This window comes from Pristiophorus japonicus, chromosome 18, assembly GCF_044704955.1.
Source record: "Pristiophorus japonicus isolate sPriJap1 chromosome 18, sPriJap1.hap1, whole genome shotgun sequence".
Taxonomy (NCBI): domain Eukaryota; kingdom Metazoa; phylum Chordata; class Chondrichthyes; family Pristiophoridae; genus Pristiophorus; species Pristiophorus japonicus.
The window spans coordinates 71,995,884-72,017,214 of record NC_091994.1 but is presented as its reverse complement, the minus strand read 5'-3'; the positions used below and the strand labels follow the sequence as shown (position 1 = coordinate 72,017,214).

Sequence of the window (21,331 nt, the reverse complement as noted above, 5' to 3'; positions counted from 1 at the left end):
GAAGTTGGAGAAGGGGCGGTAGCTAGCAAGGACACTGGGGTCAAGGGTTGTTTTTTTTGAGAGGGCTGATGACGACAGATTTGAAGGAGAGGGGAACAGTACCTGAGGGGAGAGAACCGTTAACAATGTCAGCTAACATGAGAGCCAGAAAAGGAAGTTGAGTGGTCAGCAGTTTAGTGGGAATAGGGTCAAGGGAGCAGGAAGGACGTTCTTGCTATTGAGGGAGTCCAGCGAAGGTTCACCAGACTGATTCCAGGGATGGCTGGACTGACATACGAGGAGAGACTGGATCAACTGGGCCTTTATTCACTGGAGTTTAGAAGGATGAGAGGGGATCTCATAGACGGGACTGGACAGTTGAGAGGCGGGAAGAATGTTCCTGATGTTGGGGAAGTCCAGAACCAGGGGACATAGTCTTAGGATAAGGGGTAGGCCATTTAGGACTGAGATGAGGAGAAACTTCTTCACTCAGAGAGTTGTTAACCTGTGGAATTCTCTGCCGCAGAGAGTTGTTGATGCCAGTTCATTGGATATATTCAAGAGGGAGTTGATATGGCCCTTATGGCTAGAGAGAACAAGGTGTATGGAGAGAAAGCAGGAAATGGGTACTGAGGGAATGATCAGCCATGATCTTATTGAATGGCGGTGCAGGCTCGAAAGGCCGAATGGCTTACTCCTGCACCTATTTTCTATGTTTCTAGGAAGTCAGGGATCAACTTTAAAAAACCTAGATTATCTGGTCATTACCACATTGCTGTTTGTGGGAGCTAGCTTGTGCGCAAATTGGCTGCCGCGTTTCCCCACATTACGACAGTGACTACACTCCAAAAGTATTTAATTAGCAATAAAGTGCTTTGAGACATCTGGTGGTCGTAAAAGGCGCTATATAAATCCAAGTCTTTCTTTCTTTCCACCACCCCACTGTTCTTGTAACTCAGTTGTGGCAGTGAGTGATTTGATGCCAGGAACTTCAACAAAAATGGGCCCCTAGGTCAAAAAAAGAACTGACTGGCAGAGAGGACAGGAGCTGTGTATGGAGGGTGAAGTTCATTCAAATTAGCAAGACTGTACACAAAAACAATCATTCATTCAACTTCCTCGATGACGATAGCTTGGACTCTACAGATTTAAGTTTTTACGAAAACTTGAAAAACAAGGAGCTATGACTAAAAATAAGAAAAAGAATGAAAGAGAAAACGAATGATAGCTTAGTCAGTATAGCAGTGATAAATTGAGCCATACAGATTTGATCCCAAGCCTGATGAATAGCTATCTCTACTGAAGTGATGGTGCGAAAAGCACAATTATCATTGCCCCTAGGTAAGGCGAGAGGAGAGGAGGAGGAGGGGGGGGGGGGGGGGGGATGATTGGTCATGACTTCCACTGCTGAGCACTATCCAGCTACCCTCCGATGAAAATTTGCATGTCTGGAAACTGGGAGAAAACCAGATTCAGCTCAGCAGTGATGTGTGGTCAAGTAGTTGGCTGACTGACTGACTGACTGACATCTGATGCCTCGGCTCATAGATGCAGAATAGCATCTTGTGTAAAGTACTACTGGGTGCCTGGCACCCACAGAACTGTATCCCAACAAGGAAAGAACAGAGGAGAGAAACAATGGTGGGGTAGAGGTTGGGAAAAATAAAATTCTGCCGTACGAACAGAACAAACCACGCACATGTAAAATAAAAACAGCTTTTAAAATGAAGGCCAAATTGGCCATGCCATAAATCTGGGTAATAAGTCAATAAAATTTTTAATAACAGTATTTCAGTATAAAAAAGAACAAGTATGGATGACCATGTAACAGAGTTTTCAGAGCTCCCACTGCCTCACTTCGTACCCCAGACTTTGACTACAATCTATTTGTTGCAGTGGTTGAATGAATGAGGAACAGGAAGTGATAACACTACAAAATGATCTTGAGAGCTAAATGTATGGACACAAACAGCAATTTTCACCTTTGTAATGAATGACAAAGGATAGGTGATAAAGCAATTGTACTTTATCTGCATGCAATAGATGACAAGTTTGTACGACTCCTAGTACTCTCTGAAAAGTTGTTTAAATTGTTTGATTATGATGGCCGTTATTAATCTTCCATTTGAGACGAGTATGATACAGAATCAGTGCATTGGAAGCATATTAGAACCTCATTTGGGAAAGGACAGAAGGAGAAAAGTAACCAATTGCATGAAGTTCTGGTAGAGGTATTTTTCAAAAATGGTTGTGTGAAAGTTCTTTTTTGCAAACAAATCCTGCAGTCATCCTGTGACATAAAATCTTTGAGATCACATTACTCCACAAAAGTGAAGCAGTACCCTCAACATATTAGAGATCTTTCTGAGACTAGCATTCTACATCTTCCACTGGGGCCAAAACCTCCAATACATCACAGTAAACATTTAAAAGGTTACTGTTAGTTATAACAGTTATAAAATAACCAACTTTTGACCATTTAATAAAAACTTTTGAATGATTTAACACTGATTACTTAATTGGGAGAAATGAGCCAGATGGCACAACAGAGTGAAACACCAGAGTTTGCTCATTCAGTACAGTGAAAGACAACTAGCATTTATATAGCGCCTTTAATGTAGAAAAACATCCCAAGGTGCTTCACTTAAGTATAATCAGACAGAAATTGACAATGAGCCAAACGAGGAGGTATTTGGACAGGTCACCGCGAGCTTGGTCAAAGAGTTTTAAGAAGGGTCTTAAAGGAGGAGAGAGGTGGTGAGGCAGAGAGATTGAGAGGAAATTCCAGAGTTTAGGGCATAACGGCTAGAAGGCACAATCACCAAGGGTGGGGCAAAGGGGGTAGGGGATGCATAAGAGGCCAGAGTTGGAGGAACACAGTTCTGCGATAAGTTTCAGAGCTGGAGGAGGAGAGGGGCAAGGCCATGAGACTTGGGGGAGCAGAGGCCAATGTATGTCAGCTAGCACAGGGTTGATGGGTGAATAGGAGGATTTGGTGCAAGTTAAGATACCAGGAGCAGAGTTTTGGATGAGTTTCAAGTTTATGGAGGATGGGAGACCAGCCTGAAGAACATTAGAATAGTAGTGCAGATTGGGAAGGGATGCCTATCCGATTGTAGCCAGTGCAGGTTGGGAAGAGATGCCTAGCCGATTGTAGCCAGTGCAGGTTGGGAAGAGATGCCTAGCCGATTGTAGCCAGTGCAGGTTGGGAAGGGATGCCTATCCGATTGTAGCCAGTGCAGGTTGGGAAGGGATGCCTATCCGATTGTAGCCACTGCAGGTTGGGAAGGGATGCCTATCCGATTGTAGCCAGTGCAGGTTGGGAAGGGATGCCTAGTCAATTGTAGCCAGTGCAGGTTGGGAAGGGATGCCTATCCGATTGTAGCCAGTGCAGGTTGGGAAGGGATGCCTATCCGATTGTAGCCACTGCAGGTTGGGAAGGGATGCCTATCCGATTGTAGCCAGTGCAGGTTGGGAAGGGATGCCTAGTCAATTGTAGCCAGTGCAGGTTGGGAAGGGATGCCTATCCGATTGTAGCCAGTGCAGGTTGGGAAGGGATGCCTATCCGATTGTAGCCAGTGCAGGTTGGGAAGGGATGCCTATCCGATTGTAGCCAGTGCAGGTTGGGAAGAGATGCCTATCCGATTGTAGCCAGTGCAAGAGCAGAACCCAGCTGAACCAGAGAAGAGGCACAGTTGGAGGAGGATGGTGTGGTCGATCGTGTTAAAGGCTATAAAGAGGTCAGGATGGGGGAGATTGGATTATTCACCATGGTCACAGTCATAGAGAATGTCATTCTTGATACAGGAACCGTTGCCCTATTTTAGAAATGCCTTTGTGGGGAGGTGGTAAGAAAAGACCAATACTTCCCATGGGGACGCAAGGCAAAAAGAAACCTCAGGATATTCTTACCCACATCCTAGCAACTGGCTTCAGAGTGTCTGTGACATACAGTCAACCCAAAAGCAGCTCGAGGTCATGAATTTGAATAAGATGGTATCTTGGGTGAGGTGGAGTCTTGGCCTTTATTTTAAAAAGCTGAAACTCAAGAACTCCAAGTAAATGACCAGCTTTACTGATGTTACTTCTGCTTCCTTGCACTGACTGGCTTGATAAAATTATTACGCCCATTTCCTTCAGTAAGGTAGGTTATTTGTACCTGGCATTTGTTTGAACAGAAATTATTGATGTTAATTCACTAACATTCACTTACGAAGCACCCTTAAAACAGACCAATTATCCCAAGGTATAATAGTCCAGATTTGGAGTATATGGCGCGAGCTCAGATGTGGGGCAGAAATAGGGAACAGCCAAGCCATGGAGGTTTAGTACAAAACAAGCATTTTGACATCAGTTCACTTCAGGGCAGGTACCTAGTGAAGGATAGCTAGAACAGCGGCAATGGGTGTATGGGATCGGAACAGAGGTTGTGGATCATCCAGCTTGCTGCCCGACAGGGAGACCAACAACACAGCAGTAGTTTTGGAATGGAGGTGGAGAGATAAAGTTAACTGTCATATGCATACATATGGCAGCTGGAAGCTCACCCAATGAGATGGATAATATCACCATGGGATAGGTGACTGGGCAGGAGGAAACTCCATTGCAAGAGATACATTTAGTGCACAAGAACATAAGAATTAGAAGGAAAAGGCCATTCGGCCCCTCGAGCCTGCTCCGCCATTCATGGCTGATCCTCTACCTCAACTTCACTTTCCTGCACTATCCCCATATCCCTTAATATCCAAAAATATATCGATCTCTGTCTTGAATATACTCAAAGACTGAGCCTCCACAGCCCTCTGGGGTCGAGAATTCCAAAGATTCACCACCTTCTGAGTGAAGAAGTTTTTTCCTCATCTCAGTCCTAAATGGCCGACCCCTTATTCGGAGACTGTGACCCCTGGTTTTCGATTCTCCAGCCAGAGGAAACATCCTCCCTGCATCTACCTGGTCAAGCCCTGTATGATGAGACATGAAAGGGAGTGTCACAGGAGAGGTCTGAAGAGGACAGCCAATAAGAGAAGGATGGAGTGGTCAACTATATTGAAGGCCACGGACAGGTTGAGGATGACGAGAAAGGATACGGCATTGTGGCTGCAAACATATTGGTGACTTTGATCAGGGTTGTTTCAGTGCTAAGGGCTGGATGGGAAAGAAACCGAAGGATTCAAGTGTGCGGCGGGAGAACTGGTGATGTGTTGAATGACCCGAGAGGATGGGGAAGTTAGAAACTGTGATGGTGGAGGAGTCAAAAGGGGCTATTTAAGCAGCAGGATGACAACCAGTTTTGATGGGGTGAGGACGAAGAGGAGAACAACGCATCGAAGAAAGAGCAGCTGCTGATGCCGACAAGTATCAAGACCAGACGACTGGGTAGGAGCTGGGTTATGAAGGGGGTCAAAGGAGCGGCTAGTGAATCCCATGGAGGATCAATCCAAAAAATGATAGGAGGAAAAGTTAGAAATTATTCTGTAATCAGTGCAGGTAGTAGGGGAGCAAGATGATGAGGCAGCTCAATTTTGAAGATAAATGAGTTCAGTCCTGCGCATGTAGAGGGTGGTTAGGTTGATTAAGGACAGATGTCGTCAGAGTAGAGGAAAATTACCACAGGCAAGGAGTCAGTTGTGAGGAGAATTAGGAGGAGATTTACACATAAAGCACTTGGGTAGGCTTGGGTGGACGGTAGACACTGAAAACTTTGAAGGCGAGGTAGCATAGAAGAGGAAACGGTGCGGGAACTGTAGGAAGTCAAATTGAAATGGGATTTAGGAGGAGTACTACACCATCCCTGCAGCGGTTTTGGCACAGGACATAGTAAAATGTGTTGCTGGGGTGAACAGTGCTTGGTACGGTAGAAAGGAGTCACGAACAGTGAGCCAGTGATGTCTACAGAGTCATTCTCTAAAAGGTCGTGGACGGAAAGGAGCTTCTTTCCAAGATAGTGGATATTTTGCAGATGCTGCAGGAGTGGACAGGTAATGAAGGATCCATGACCATGATCCATGATCCTCTATTGTTCTATGCAACTATCAAAAGGGGTATTGATAATGACACTCAATCATCAGACGTTGTTAATTAAGGCAGACAAGCACTAGCTCAATCATGCAGCTAAAAATAACATCTTTGCACGTCAATATGCCCAGAGTGGTTTTTATTTTTGAGTTTAATAAATTGAATAGACTCCGTATTATTCAGATACATTCAGCATATTTTGGTTGCAATAATTTGCAAGTAAATGACTATTCAAGAGGCATGACACTTAAGACAGTAATTCTGAAATTGTTTAATAGATTGCTGTATTTTCTATGAACATTGAGTTTATAACATCTACATTACTAATTAATCTTTGCTGATATGAACCAGTTTCTGCACAAATATATTAACTACTCCCATTAGTTAACAGCAGTGTCATCATTGACTGCCCGACAATTATTCTGTTGTGGAAAGCACTGAAAATAAAATGCATTACACCAAAAGCATGCCTTTTAACACCACAATTTTAAATGTGATATGAAGTCAAGATGCTGTAATGACATTCCCCAGAGGCATCTTACCTGTCTCGTCTGTGGTTGCGTAGTCATTGTCTGTGGATTTTGGGAGTACACAAGCGGAGGAGGAGCAGCATTCTGGCCAGACTGAAAGGCAGCCTGCATAAAAGAAATATGGCTACATTAAAAAAGGCAAATAAATCCTTAATTTAATAGAACATTAAAATGCTCAAGATGCATGAAACAGCCAAATGGATCTTAATCAGTACAATCAGATAATGTTCACAGTTTGAATGGATAGCATTGTGATTTAGAACAAGGATAATTACCCAAAGTTTAACACAGATACACACTAATCCATTGCTAATAGCTTCCTCTCAAAGTGGTCTGCCGAATGCTCACTGCGCTCCAATCTATGAAAAATGTAATCTACAGCACAGCCATCACAATGAAATTATCTAAACACCACAGTCCTACTGGATCTATATAGCAATAATTTATACTACATCACGATCATTTTAAAAAAGGGCACAAAGTAGACATGTCTGATAACTCTCATCAAGCTATTTATTTCGTAGCCTGTATTGCAGCCCAGCCCTGCTGTCAATGCTGTAAAGTACATGAGACAGCAGTGCTGCCCCCCAGCATCCAGTATATATACCACCTCCAGGGTTGTTACTCTTTGCTAGTTGGGGAAGCAGTGCCATTCTTTCTCGACACCTACAGGTTGAGCACTCAGTTTGCTGACGCTGGTCGCTTAAGTGATTCTCCAACTGCCAGCCTGACTGTTTATCCAGCGGAGAGAAATTAATTCACAAATTGCAACTTCCAACCAACTGCACATGCATATTGTTTAAATTACAGGTGGAACAATAGACGAGTAACTATAGAGTTATTTATTGATCAAAGCACAATATAAATACCAATTTTAATACAATGATGGGATATTGGGGACAAGACTCGTTAAATCCCAGAGAATCCAAAAGCTGGGGGGGGGCGGGGGGGGTGAGAGAAGTGATCTTATAAAAATGGCTTTCCTATCGTGTTTATTGCTTCAACAGCCTCAAAACAACAAACTATTTGTTCCATTAATAGTACTTCAGGAGAGGGAAATCCCTTGAGCTCACTGGAGTCACAAGACTGTCTAACTACCCTTTTGCACAGTCCAAGAAGAATCCTTCCCCAGACTACTGGAACAGGCCACCTGACGTACAAATAAAAAGGAAGTAGTGGGAGCGCCAGGAAGCAACTGCAAGTTTAACTCATCTCAATACAGTAGGATATCGAGTGTAGGGAACCAGTGAGGCAGAGATAAGGATGGATGAAAGATAACCCCCTGGAGTTAATTTTGAGGAAGCAATGTTTCCATTGCCTGCTTTCCCACCTCGAAAAAAAGTACAGAATTCTCAATGCAAATCACACCCCACCAAAGCAGTAACATCTCAAAGTCAAGGAATTAAATAGGGCCAGAGCGTGCATAATGTTTACGTGTCAGCAGTAGTGTGCTGTGGGGATATTCTGTTACGAACCCCAGCTGGATGCACTGTCCATTACCAAAACAACCTTATTTATGTCCCATTTTATTCAGCTACATCCTGCCAAATCAGTTAATCACATTCTTCTTCAGCATTCATAAAGCCAAGTAAAAAAATTTACAGACAGCTGAAGTTAATAAGTCATAAGCACTCCAGCCCGAGCAAAACAACAAAAATAAAGCTCATTAAAGTGAATTGGAGTTTTTACGTGTACCAAAGATGATATTATGCCACTGACTCTACACTGAACTGAATTAACTATTCCTTACTGTTTACGTGGGTTTCATCTCCTGAACAAACTCCATTACTTTCTGCACTTTCCAAAGGAGAAAGAGACAGGTGACACATACTTCAGAATCAGAAATATAAACCGTGTGAAGTTGGGCCAAGTCGTATACTGGAAAACATTACAGCTGCAAGCAATAGAGCACAAAATACTGGAATACACAGTGGATTCATCAGCATCTGACAAGAACAGGTTAACATCTTGGCTGGGTCTGGCGATGGGTCTCTACTTGAAACACAAACTTTTTTTTTTTTGCTGTGCATTTCCAACATTCTCCCTTTTAATTTCAGATTTCTAGCACTGACAGCATTTTCTTTTTATCTGCATCGCCTACAATCACAATTTAACCATCCTGAATTGTATACCAAAGTTGTTTTGTACCCACAAAATTAACCAGTTCATTTTTTAAAATAAATATAAAGACAACATATTCCAGCTGTTCAGATCCTCACGTTTGCTCTCAGCCACAGGCTAAGATTGGACAGGCGATTGCTTGGTTGGGCCTGGTGTCACTGAACCTCAGCACCACTCCTGCACAAAGCAGAATGTGCACCAGTTGGTTATTAATGGCACTGGTTTATTGGTATATTCACTATTTTTTTCCCTTATTGGCTCTGGTTTTGAAGGGCTACTACCTGAACTACAAGGCTACCTAGACAAAGCTCATTATTCTGTCTATATGGAGTGATATATAAGCAGATCTGGCAATCTAAATTATTCCACTTCATCTAGAACAGCACCAATGTTCTTTTTTATTCATTCACGGGGTGTGGCCGTCGCCAGCAAGTCCAGCATTTATTGCCCATCCCTAATTACCCTCGAGAAGGTGGTGACGAGTCGCCATCTTGAATACAACCGAGTGGCTCGCTAGGCCATTTCAGAGGGCAGTTAAAAGTCAACCACATTGCTGTGGGTTTGGAGTCACATATCGGCCAGACCGGGTAAGGGCGGCAGATTTCCTTCCCAAAAGGACAATAGTGAACTAAGTGGGTTTTTATGACAATCTGATAGTTTCATGGTCACCATTACTGATGCTTGCTTTTTAATTCCAGATTTTTTAATTAACTGAATTTAAATTCGCCAGCTGCCGTGGTGGAATTTGAAGTCATGTCTCCGGATCATTAATCCAGGGCTCTGGATTCCTAGTTCAGAAACATAACCACTATGCTACTGTACCTATGTTATGATATGACAATCAGACCGAAACCAAAAAAAAAGTGTACACTCCCAACGTCAAATAGACAGAATGCTGTATGCATCAGTTTTATTCTCCACAAGATGTGCTTTTAATAATGTTCATAAGTATCAAATTTTCACAGAATCATAGAATGATACAGCACAAAAGGAGGCCATTCGGCCCATCGTGCCTGTGCCAGCTCTTTGGCAGAGCTATCCAAATAGGCCCACTCCTCCACTCTTTTCACCAGAGCCCCGCAAATGTTTTTCTTTACAGGTATTTATCCAATTCCCTTTTGAAAGTTACTTTTGAATGTGCTTCCACCACCCTTTCAGGTAGTGCGATCCAGATCACAACAACTTGCTGCATTAAAAAAGAATTCTCATCTCCCTTCTGGCTCTTTTGCCAATTACCTTAAATCTGTGTCTTCTGGTTACTGACTCTATTGCCACTGGAAACAGTACTCCGTATTTACTCTATTAAAACTGGTCATGATTTTGGATACCTCTATCAAATCTCCTCTTAACATGCTCTGCTCCAAGGAGAAACAAAACTGAAGTCCCCCATTCCTGGTACAGTTCATAATCAAAAATGCATTCACAGGGTATAAACATTAGATCAAAATGTTTCTTTTATTTCACAATCTACATAGTGATTTTTGCTTTGAGATAAAGTGATTGGCCTGGAAATTCCGGCCTCCCCAGGTCCGTACGGAATGTCTACGGACCCGGAAAGACATCACAAAAGCCGGTTTTCAGTGCACAATGCGAATGTGCTGAAAACCGGCTTTTCCGATCTGTCAATCTTTCCGTATCTCGGGGGCGAGGACATTTGCAAGAGCAAGATTGCGGTATTTACACATATCCTGCCCAACAAATGTCCTCAAAATTCTTGCGCCTGATAAGAGTTTAAAAATATACAAAAAGTTAAATTAAATTAAAAATAACATTTTTAAAAACCCTGCCCACTACGTTACATTTATTTTTAACCATAATTTTAAAAACATTTTAAAAACTCGGAAAAAAATTTTCTCTAAGATATTTATTAACTTTAATTTCAATTAATGTTAATTATGTGAGGCATTTATTTTTTATTACGTATTTATTGTCTTTGGTTTTTTCCCCTTCAATAATTGCAATGTAATTACGGGAGTTCCCATTGCTATTAATGGGCAAGCTGTGGAATACTTTACCTGATTGGCTGAGCAGTCACACGTGACTGCACCTTTTGCATGGGAACCTGGAGGACGGGAGCTCGCGTTGCAGCGCGGGAAGTGAAGGCCTCCCCACCGGAATCCCACGCCCCTTCCAGACCACCAGGTACTTTCGTAGAAATGTTTCAGGTCGGAGGCAATTGCCCGCGGTAAGCCTCCGACCGCAATTTCAGCCCCATTATCTACACTCTTTAAATTGAATTCACATCCTTTTCATTCTCCGCTACACAGAGAATTAATTGAACTGCCAACCTCCTGAAGGGAGAAAAAACAAATGAGGTTGTAGATTATATACCAAATTAGACTAGATGCCCGGTCATACAAAGTGCTGGTGTCCAATGTTAACCTACAACATGTTAATATGACCATTTGTAACATGCCCACCGCTTATATCGTCCATGCTTATTTTGGGCAGCCACCTATATCGGGCACATGGCACTAACCATTTGCCAATACCACACAATTCAATTACAACAGCAGTGCTTATAATACATTAAGGGCGCTACTATTTCGGGCAAGTCAGTAAGCTTTTCACACCTGGTTAAAGTGCCATTCAGTAGTTAACGTTTCACCTGAGGAGCCAAGTGTCTCAATACTGCAATGCAAAAAATTTCAGCACAAAGGAAACTATTTGATGCAAAAACGTACTATTGAAAGCACTGTCCACCTCCTTTTTGTTTTTAATGCCCCAGGAACAGCTAATTGAAGCTGCCCAAATTCTCCACTTTCCAACTGCCTCCCGCAGTTAACAATGCAAACAGCTGATGGGCGACTTCACACAGCTTCAATCAAATGTTCACTAAATGCAGGTGATCTACTGACTTCCAGTTAAATAAATCATTATTTGATGCAAAGGATCAATATGCGTTATTGTACTATATTACGTATAGTTCACCTGTCTAACCAGAAGGAATCCACGTCCACAAACATAACATAAGAAATAGGAGCATCTGGCCCCTCGAGTCTGCTCCGTCAGTCAATAAGATCATGGCTGATCTGATCTTGGCCTCAACTCCACTTTCCTACCCGATCTCCATAACCCTAGACTCCCATGTAGTTCAAAAATCCGTCTATCTCTACCTTAAATATATTCAATGACCCAGCCTCCACAGCTCTCTGGGGCAGAGAATGCCATACATTTACTACCCTCAGAAGAAATTCCTCCTCATCTCAGTTTTAAATGGGCGACCCCTTATTCTGAAACTATGTCCCCTAGTTCTAGATTCCCCAATGAGTGGAAACATCCTCTCTGCATCTACCTTGTCGAGCCCCCTCATTATCTTGTGTTTCAATAAGATCACCTCTCATTCTTCTGAACTCCAATGAGTATAGATCCAACCTGCTCAACCTTTCTTCATAAGTCAACCCCTTCATCTCAGGGTGCAACCTAATGAACCTTCTCTGAACTACCTCCAATGCAAGTATATCCCTCCTTAAATAAGGAGACCAAAACTGTACGCAGTACTCCAGGTGTGGTCTCATCAACGCTCTGTACAGTTGAAGCAAGACTTCCCTACTCCATCCCCCTTGCAATAAAGGCCAACATTCCTTTTGCCTTCCTGATTGCCAACATGATGTTCTTGCTACTTCGGCTGATCAATGGTACAGTCTTATTACGGTTGATTTTTAATTAGATATTGAAGTGAATCCCCATCCTTGTTTGGTTATAGATCAAACAGCCACCCTTTGAAGTGTACCAATTTGATAAATACGATCAAAAGGCAAAAACTGAAATTACAAACAGCATAAGTATAACTAACTTTTCAAAATCACATTAGAATAATGCACAGGCAAATCGCGTTAGAACGAACGTGCCCACTATACGTAGTGGGGGCTGTAACTGCAAGGTGCCAATGTGCTCTTGATCTTGGCCAACCTGTTAAAAGAGGCAAAGTACTTCTTCACAGGGTTCATGGGGAAAATATAGGCAACGAAGTCAACTCAACACACACATCTTTCAGCAGCCTTACGGTATAGCATTTGAAAGGGAAGATCTTTTTTATATATTAAAAAAAATGGATAGAAGATGATGCTAGAGCCATTGGACTGCAGCATTAATAAAAGCGCAGTGCTATGCTCCTTTATTATTTAGTGGGCAAAGACACCACAATGCAGCACTAAGCCATACTGGTTCCAGTCCTGCTTTATGTAGTTAGCCAAAGCACTAAAGGCTACTCACTGCTAGTGGAACTGCAAGGAATCAACACCTTAGGAGGGGGAGCGAGGAAGGTATGAAATTTGGCCGTAAAAGGCGGGGAACATACTGTGTATTGTTGACAAATAGTTTCCAGCACAACCCAGGCAGCTTTAACATTCTGATCTATTAAATGCAAGAATATTACTTCTGAAGTGAAGAAACACACTTATTACCTAAATCTTCTGACAGCAGGCAATAATTTAGCACGGACAGAATTTTTTCCAATCAATTTTGTCCTTTTTTTAGGTAAGTCAGTAATATCTTAAAATCTGTACCCTAAGGAAGACCGTGACTATGGGGAAAAAAATGGCTCAAATCCTAAATAGCACTCAATTTTGCAGTTATGTCTCTGAGCACCTGTTTTAGCATTCAGCAACAGAAAGCATGCCAATTCCTGGAACAAACTGCGACCAGACTACAAAAATCTCTTGTTTAACCGGATGTGGCTCAATGAGGCAGATTTACACACAATAAAATGGAAAATCTCGCCCCTCCACCACTTCCTCATCAACAGATGAGGTTAAACTATTAACCAAAGTGATTGCCACACTTGCCTAAAACGCAATGATTATACGTCAAAACTAATTAATCGGCTGCAAAATGCTTTGGGACGTCCTGTGATGTGAAAGTGCCATATAATTGTAAACTTTATTTCCCTCATGGTAATGTTCCCTTTAAATCTGCATGAACCAGATTTAAAGAGTGTGATACACCCTTAGAGACTCTCAGCTATAGTCCATGGGTTTCATTTGTTTTTTTTTCCATACAAATTAACTTCCAACGTACTTTTGAACTGATCAGCTAAAATTCTATTTGAGAGGAAATAAACTCTTATCAATACAACTCCAATGGGTCGTGGCCCAAAAGGATTTAAATGTTTTTATTTGAGTTTATATTACAGCTTCTTTTGTAATTGAAGTTTCAGACACTGCTTCAAAAGGTGTTTAGGCGTGATGTTTGTGTGAGATTTGCAGTCTATAATTCCTCAATTGGCGAGCTCCCATGCCAGGGAGGTACCAAAGTACACACCAGAAGTATCTTCACATCAAAGGAAAAGAAACTGGAGGGCAAGTCACTAAGATGACATTCACCTAGCAATGGGGCATGACAAAGTGTCAGCATAGGCCCTATAAGCAACTTGTTTAGTAGCCCTTTCATCCAAGTATCATATTACAACTTGTATTTATATAGTAAAACGTCACAAGACGCTTCACACGAACGTTGGACAAAATTTGACATGAGATATTAGGACAGGTGACCAAAAATGGTGGGATGAAGGAAATCAGGTCTGCACAAGAGGCGAGAATAAGAGGAACACAGAATTTTCAGAGGGTTGTAAGGCTGGAGGAGGTTACAGGGATAGGGACGGGCAAAGCCATGGAGGATTTTGAAAATAAGGAGGAGAATTTAAAATTTAAGACATTGCTGGAGGGCCATATCAATGCTGTGGCAGGGGCAGAAGCCTGATTGGAAAGGTGCAAACATGGAATTGCGGGAATGCTGGGCACAGATTTGGATGGCAACAACAAATTTGAGATTAGGTCAGTAAGCACAGGGATGTAGGGTGATCAGGTCTTGGTGTAATTTAGGACATAGGCAATAGAGTATTGGATGCACTGAAGTTTACGGAGGGTGGAAGATGGGAGGCTGGGGAGCATTGGAAGACTCAAATCTGGAAGCAACAAAAGCACGGATGAGGGTTTCAGCAGCAGATGGGTTGAGGTAGGGGCGTAGAACATAAGAAATAGGAGCCGGAGTAGGCCATTTGCCCCTCGAGCCGGCTCCGCCATTTAATAAGATCATGGCTGATCTGATCATGGACTCAGCTGCACTTTTCTGCCTGCTCCCCATAACTCTTCATTGCCTATCGCTCAAAAATCTGTCCATCTCCGCCTTAAACATATTCAATGACCCAGCCTCCACATCACTCTGAGGCAGTAATTTCCATAGATTTACAACTCCCAGAAGAAATTCCTCCTCATCTCAGTTTTAAATGGGCAGTCCCTTATTCTACTATGTCCCCTAGTTTTAGTTTCCCCTATGAGTGGCAATATCCTCTCAGCATCCACTTTGTCGAGCCCCCTCATTATCTTAAATGTTTTGATAAGATCACCTTTCATTCTTCTGAACTCCAATGAGTATAGGCCCAACCTATCTTAAGTCAACCCCCTCATCTCCAGAACCTAGTGAACCTTCTCTGAACAGCCTCCAATGCAAGTATACCCTTTCTTAAATACGGAGACCAAAACTGTATACAGTACTCCAGGCGTGGCCTCACCAATACCCTTGTACAGTTATAGCAGGACTTCTCTGCTTTTATACTCTATCCCCCTTGCAATAAAGGTCAACATTCCATTTGTCTTCCTGATTACTTGCTGTACCTGCATACTAACTTTTTTGCGTTTCATGCACAAGGACCCCCAGGTCCCTCTGTACTGCAGCACTTTGCAATTTTTCTCCATTTTAAATTATAATTTGCTTTTGTATTTTTTACACCAAAGTGGATAACCTCACATTTTCCTACATTATACTCCATCTGCCAAATTTTTGCCCACTCACTTAGCCTTCTAGATCCCTTCACAGATTTTGTGTGTCCTCCTCACAAGTTGTTTTCCCACCCATCTTTGTATCATCAGCAAACTTGGCTAAGTTACACTCGGTCCCTTCTTCCAAGTCATTAATATAGATTGTAAATAGTTGAGGTCCCAGCACCGATCCCTGCGGCACCCCACTAGTTACTGTTTGCCAACCAGAAAATGACTCATTTATCCCGACTCTATTTCGGTTAGTTAGCCAATCCTCTATCCATGCTAATATATTACCCTCAACTCCATGAACTTTTATCTTGCACAGTAACCTTTTATGTGGCACCTTATCAAATGCCTTCTGGAAATCCAAATACACCACATCCACTGGTTCCCCCTTATCCACCCTGCTCGTTACATCCTCAAAGAACTCCAGCAAATTTGTCAAACATGATTTCCCTTTCATAAAACCATGCTGACTCTGCTTGATTGAATTATGCTTTTCGAAATGTCCTGCTACTGCTTCCTTAATAATGGACTCCAGCATTTCCCCAACGACAGGCGATATTATAGAAGTGGAGTTATTGCAGTCTTGGTGGTGGAGAAGACATGTGGTTGGAAGTTCAGCTCAGCATCAACTCGCAAGCCGAGGATGCAAACAGTCTGGTTCAGCCTCAGGCAGTGGCCAGGGAGAGATGGGAATCGGTGGCTAAAGATGAATTTATGGTGGGGGCTGAAGACAATGAATTTGATCTTCCCAATATTTAATTGGAGAAAATTACTGTTCTGCCAATGCTAGATGTCAGACAAGCAGTGTTAACAAATTAGATGCAGTGGAAGGGTTGGGAAAGGTAGTGGTGACGCAGAGCTGGGCATCAGCGGCGTACATGTGGAATCTGACGTTATGTTTTCGGATGATGTCGCTGTGCAGCAGCATGTAGATGACAAATAGCAGGGGGCCAGTGATAGTTCCTTAAAGGACGACAAGAGGGGATAATGCAGGAGCAGAGAGAGAAGCCATTGCAAGAGATTCTCTGGCTACAACTGGATAGAGAAGAATGGAACCATGTAAGGGCAGTCCCACTCAGCTGGACAACACAGGAAAGATGTTGAAGGAGGATAGTGTGGTCAAAGGCTGCAGACAGATTGAGAAGGAGGAGGAGGGATAGCTTACCACAGTCACATAAGATATCATTTCATACTTTGATAAAGGTCATGTCAATGCTGTGGCAGGGGTAGAAGCCTGATTGAAAAGGTTCAAACGTGGAATTGCTGGGCACGGATTTGGATAGCAACAACAAATTTGAGAAAGGGGAAGTTGGAGATACAGTGGTTGTCAAGTATGGTTTTTTTTTGAGTGGAGGGATGATGGCTGGTTTGAAAGGGAGGTGGACAGTGCCAGAGGAGAGGGAACTGTTAACAATATCAGCTAGCTTGGGGACCAGGAAGGGCGGTTGGGTTGTCAGCAAACCCAGAGGGGCTCACCAGGTCAAGCCTAAAAGCGAATGGCACTCCCTGACCCAAGCAGTACTTGTGATCTGTTCTATACGGCCACACGTAATTGCTGACTTGCTCGACCTGGGAGGCTGGAATCACTGCTGGGTGGATGAGATTATTCCTGAAACCAGTGAGGCTGATGTGGGGAAAGAGCCCTGGAACCTGAATTGAAACCATGCTTCAGCATCTAAACTGTATTGTCCTTGATTATCATCCCAGAAATAGCCCAAAGACTCTGCTGGTGGAAGATCTTTCACTTGTTTGCCAAAAATCCCACAGCAAAGCAAAACAGTGGAACAAGATCCCCTGGGCAATGATCTGGATGTTCATTTCCAGAGCAATGCTGCAGTCTAGGAGATTCTCCACCAATGTAAGGATATGTTCCCTAGGCTAGCCTCTAGTGTTTTGATTATAAACTGGTGCCTAGTTGCTCGGTCACAGAAACTGGCTTAGTGTATTTGACACAAGGTTAGGTGGCATTGTACGTAATGTAGATGGAAGCTTAAAATTAAGGAGATAATAATAGATCAGTGAATGGGGAAAAACTGTGGCAAATTAATTTCAATATAGGCAAGTGTGAGGTCATCCACATTGGACCGAAAAAGGTTAGATGAGTACTTTCTAAATGGTAAAAAGCTAGAAACAGTGATGGTCCAAAGAAACGTACCATGTAGAGAGATCATTACAGGTACAGAAAATAATCAAAAAGGCAAATGGAATGCTGGCCTTTCTATCTAAAGGACCAGAAGACAAGGGGTTAGAAGTCATGTTACAGCTATATAAAGCCTGAGTTAGACCACACCTGGAGTACAGTGAGCAGTTCTGGGAAGGATATATTGGCCTTGGAAGGAGTGCAGTGCAAATTTACCAGACAAATACCAACGGTTAAATTACAAGGAGAGAATAACAAAGTGGGTTGTATTCCCTGGAATTTAGACAGTTAAGGGAAGATTTGATCGAAGTTTTCAAGATATTAAGGGGAACTGAACGGTAGATAGAGAAACTATTTCCGCTGGTTGGAGTGTGAAGGACACGGGGACAGTGCCTAAAAATTAGAGCCAGGCCGTTCAGAAGTGAGGTTATGAAACACTTTTATACGCAAAAAACATAAGAAATAGGAGCAGGAGTCAGCCATTTGGATGGCAGAAGTTTGGAACTCTGTTGCGCAAACAGCATTTATGTTGTGTCAATTATTAATTTTAAAGCTGAAATTGATAATACCTTTGGTTAACAAAAGTCTAAGAGATATGGGGCAAAAATAGGTACCTGTATATGGAGTTCGATTGCAGATCAGCCATGGTCTCATTGAATGGCGAAACAGGCTCGAGGGGCTAAATGGTCTACGCCTGTTTCTATGTTCCTAGCGAACTATTGCAACTAAATCAACCCTTAATGCAGAACTCAATAAATTTGTGGTTGGGAGATAGAATGCATCCCCTGGATGTCCGCCTTGAGAGGAGATAGCACCTGATAAATGAATGCCCAGTCAGCAGGAGGTAAATAAAGGGGTCTATCATCCATCAGCTGAACTCACGGTAGTTTACTTATGCATTTATAACACCTTATGTTGCAGTGAAAAGAGAGGACAGCACGATGAAACCCATCTGGGGCAGCCATGCTCAGTCTCTGGGTGCAACTCTAGAGTTGAAGACTTCGAGATTGAGGGCTGGGAAGAAGAGCCACCTCTTTCCTCTGACCACCACAGATTCCCAGTTGTCTTATGGAAGTCGAGAAGTTTTACCCCGACAAAAAAAATTGACGCCTCAGAAGGAGTGGGACCTTTTTAAAAATATACAGAACAGGTGCAGGAAAGGATCACCTGGGCAGCATCCAATTTCAAGATCTTAAAGGGTCATGTTTAAGTGTGAAATTTCCCCACAGAACAAGAGGTAATAAGGCTTGGCCTCACTGCAGTAGCATGAAGCATGCACAGAACGAAGAATGACAGGAAATGTGACATCCGTTAGCCATAAAGGATGAATAGGACATCAGCTTAGAAATCACTCGCGTCTGAATGCAGATACTCCGAAGAACAGGCCAAATTACTTTTACTGTGAACAATCAAGGTATGTAACTCCACCATCATGCAGCTATTGTACGTACAAGAGTGGAATTTTTTTTTCAAACAGTATGCAACTATTTAAAATTATCGCATAAGGGGCCACTCCACATCAAGGAAAGGAAGAGCAGGAATTACCACATTTAAAACAGATTATCTGGTCATTATCACATTGATGTTTGTGGGACCTTGCTGTATGCAAATTGGCTACTGTGTTTCCTATGTTACAACAATGATTACACTTCAAAGTACTTAATTGGCTGTATAGCGCTTTGGGACATTCAGAGGTCATAAAATACATTTTCACACATGTGTGTGATATTATGCGTAAGTAACAATACATTTCAACATAAATTTTCAACAGAAAAGGGTTTCCTTAACAGTACCATTATGTAATGTTACATTTAAATTATTCAATCATAAATATCGCAATAAAACAATGAAACAATTACAGAAATTGGCAAGACCACAATCCCCAAATACAGACATTGGTTAAGCACTGGATTTTGTTGCCGCTTTAAACCTGTTTACATTACAGCAGTGACTGCACTTCAAAAAGTACTTCATTGGCTGCGAAGCGCTTTGGTTATAAAAATTGTAAAAGTCCTGAGGTTGTAAAAGGCGTGATATAAATGAAACTTTTCTTTGTTGAGGCAAATAGGCTTTAAAAAAAAAGTTCATAACCAACCTCAAAAGTGGCTATGCTGGAAATATATTGGGCCTGAATTTGCGGTCGGAGGCTTCCCGCGGGGAAATGCCTCCGATCCGCTAATAAAGTTCACGCCTACCTTCTGTCTCGGGATCCACGGAGACTGCTCCGACTCCTGGGATCACATGGTCCAGTCCAACCAATAAACGGGAACCCCCGTTCATGCTTATGGGGATTCCATTTTTGTACAGAATCCCATAAGCATGAATGGGGATTGCGTAAAAAACATGCACACGCCAAATTAAAAATGTTAAAATCAATTAAAATACAAGTTAAACATTTAAAACAAAAGGTCTGAAAATAACCTAAAATTATAGGTTTTTTTAATGTTAAAAAAAATAATTTTTCAGAATTTCTTTAGTAGAATCCTAGAATGGTTACAGCACAGGAGGCCATTTGGCCCACCCAGCCTGCTCAATGCAAGAGCACGTCAGTTAGTCCTAATCCCTCACCCTTTCCCCGTAGCCCTGAAATTTTTTACCTTCAGATACTTTTCCAATTCTCTTTTGAAATCCACGATTGAATCTGCCTCCCCACACCCTTTCAGGCAGTGCATTCCAGATCCTAACCATTCACTGCGTAAAAAAGCTTTTACTCATGTCGCCTTTGGTTCTTTTGCCAATCACCTTGAATTTGTCTCATCTGGTTCTTGACCCTTCTGCCAATGGGAACAGTTTCTCTCCATCTACTCTATCTGGAACCCTCATGATTTTGAATACCTCTATCAAATCTCCTCTCAACCTTCTCTACTCTAAGGAGAACAACCCCAGCTTCTCTCGTCTGTTCACGTAACTGAAGTCACTCATCCCTGGAATCATTCTCTTAAATCTTTTCTGCACCCTCTCTAAGGCCTTCGCATCCTTCCTAAAGTGCGGTGCCCAGAATTGGACACAATGCTCCAGTTGAGGCCGAGCCTGTATTTTTATAAAGGTTCATCATAACTTCCTTGCTTTTGTACACTTCTGCCTCCATGAAGCCCAGGATCCTGTATTTTTTTTTAAAAACTGCTATCTCAAGCTTCCCTGCCACCTTTCACAATGTGTGCACATATACCCCCAGGTCTCTGTTCCTGCACCCCCTTTAGGATTTTACCCGTTAGTTTATATTGCCTCCCTCGTTCTTCCTACCAAAATGTATCACTTTGCACTTTTCTGCGTTAAATGTTATCTGCCACATGTCCACCCATTTCACTAGCCTATATGTTTCCTTGAAGTCTATCACTATCCTCCTCAATGTTCACTATACTTCCAAGTTTTGTCTCATCTGCAAATATTGGAATTGTGCTCTGCACAGCCAAGCCCAAGTCATTAATATACATCAAGGAAAGCAGTGGTCCTAGTACAGACCCCCTGGTGAACACCACTGTATACCACCACTTATGTTCATTTAAACTCTTACACGGTGGAGGAGGATTTCCTGGAATGCATAAGGGATGGTTTTCTAGACCAATATGTCGAGGAACCAACTAGGGGGGAGGCCATCTTAGACTGGGTGTTGTGTAATGAGAGAGGATTAATTAGCAATCTCATTGTGCGAGGCCCCTTGGGGAAGAGTGACCATAATATGGTGGAATTCTGCATTAGGATGGAGAATGAAACAGTTAATTCAGAGACCATGGTCCAGAACTTAAAGAAGGCTAACTTTGAAGGTATGAGGCATGAAT

At 42.4% G+C, this 21,331-nt stretch overlaps 1 protein-coding gene across 22 annotated transcripts in view; it reads right to left on the bottom strand.

The window, feature by feature from the left end:
- Positions 1–21,331, bottom strand: part of LOC139228773 (eukaryotic translation initiation factor 4 gamma 3-like) — a 335,585-nt gene that overhangs the window by 186,848 nt on the left and 127,406 nt on the right. For all 22 annotated transcript variants that reach the window (XM_070860122.1, XM_070860138.1, XM_070860130.1 and 19 more), the window contains one exon: positions 6,537–6,629. In XM_070860122.1, the coding sequence (XP_070716223.1) occupies positions 6,537–6,629 (93 nt within the window). The remainder of the gene's footprint in view (positions 1–6,536; positions 6,630–21,331) is intronic.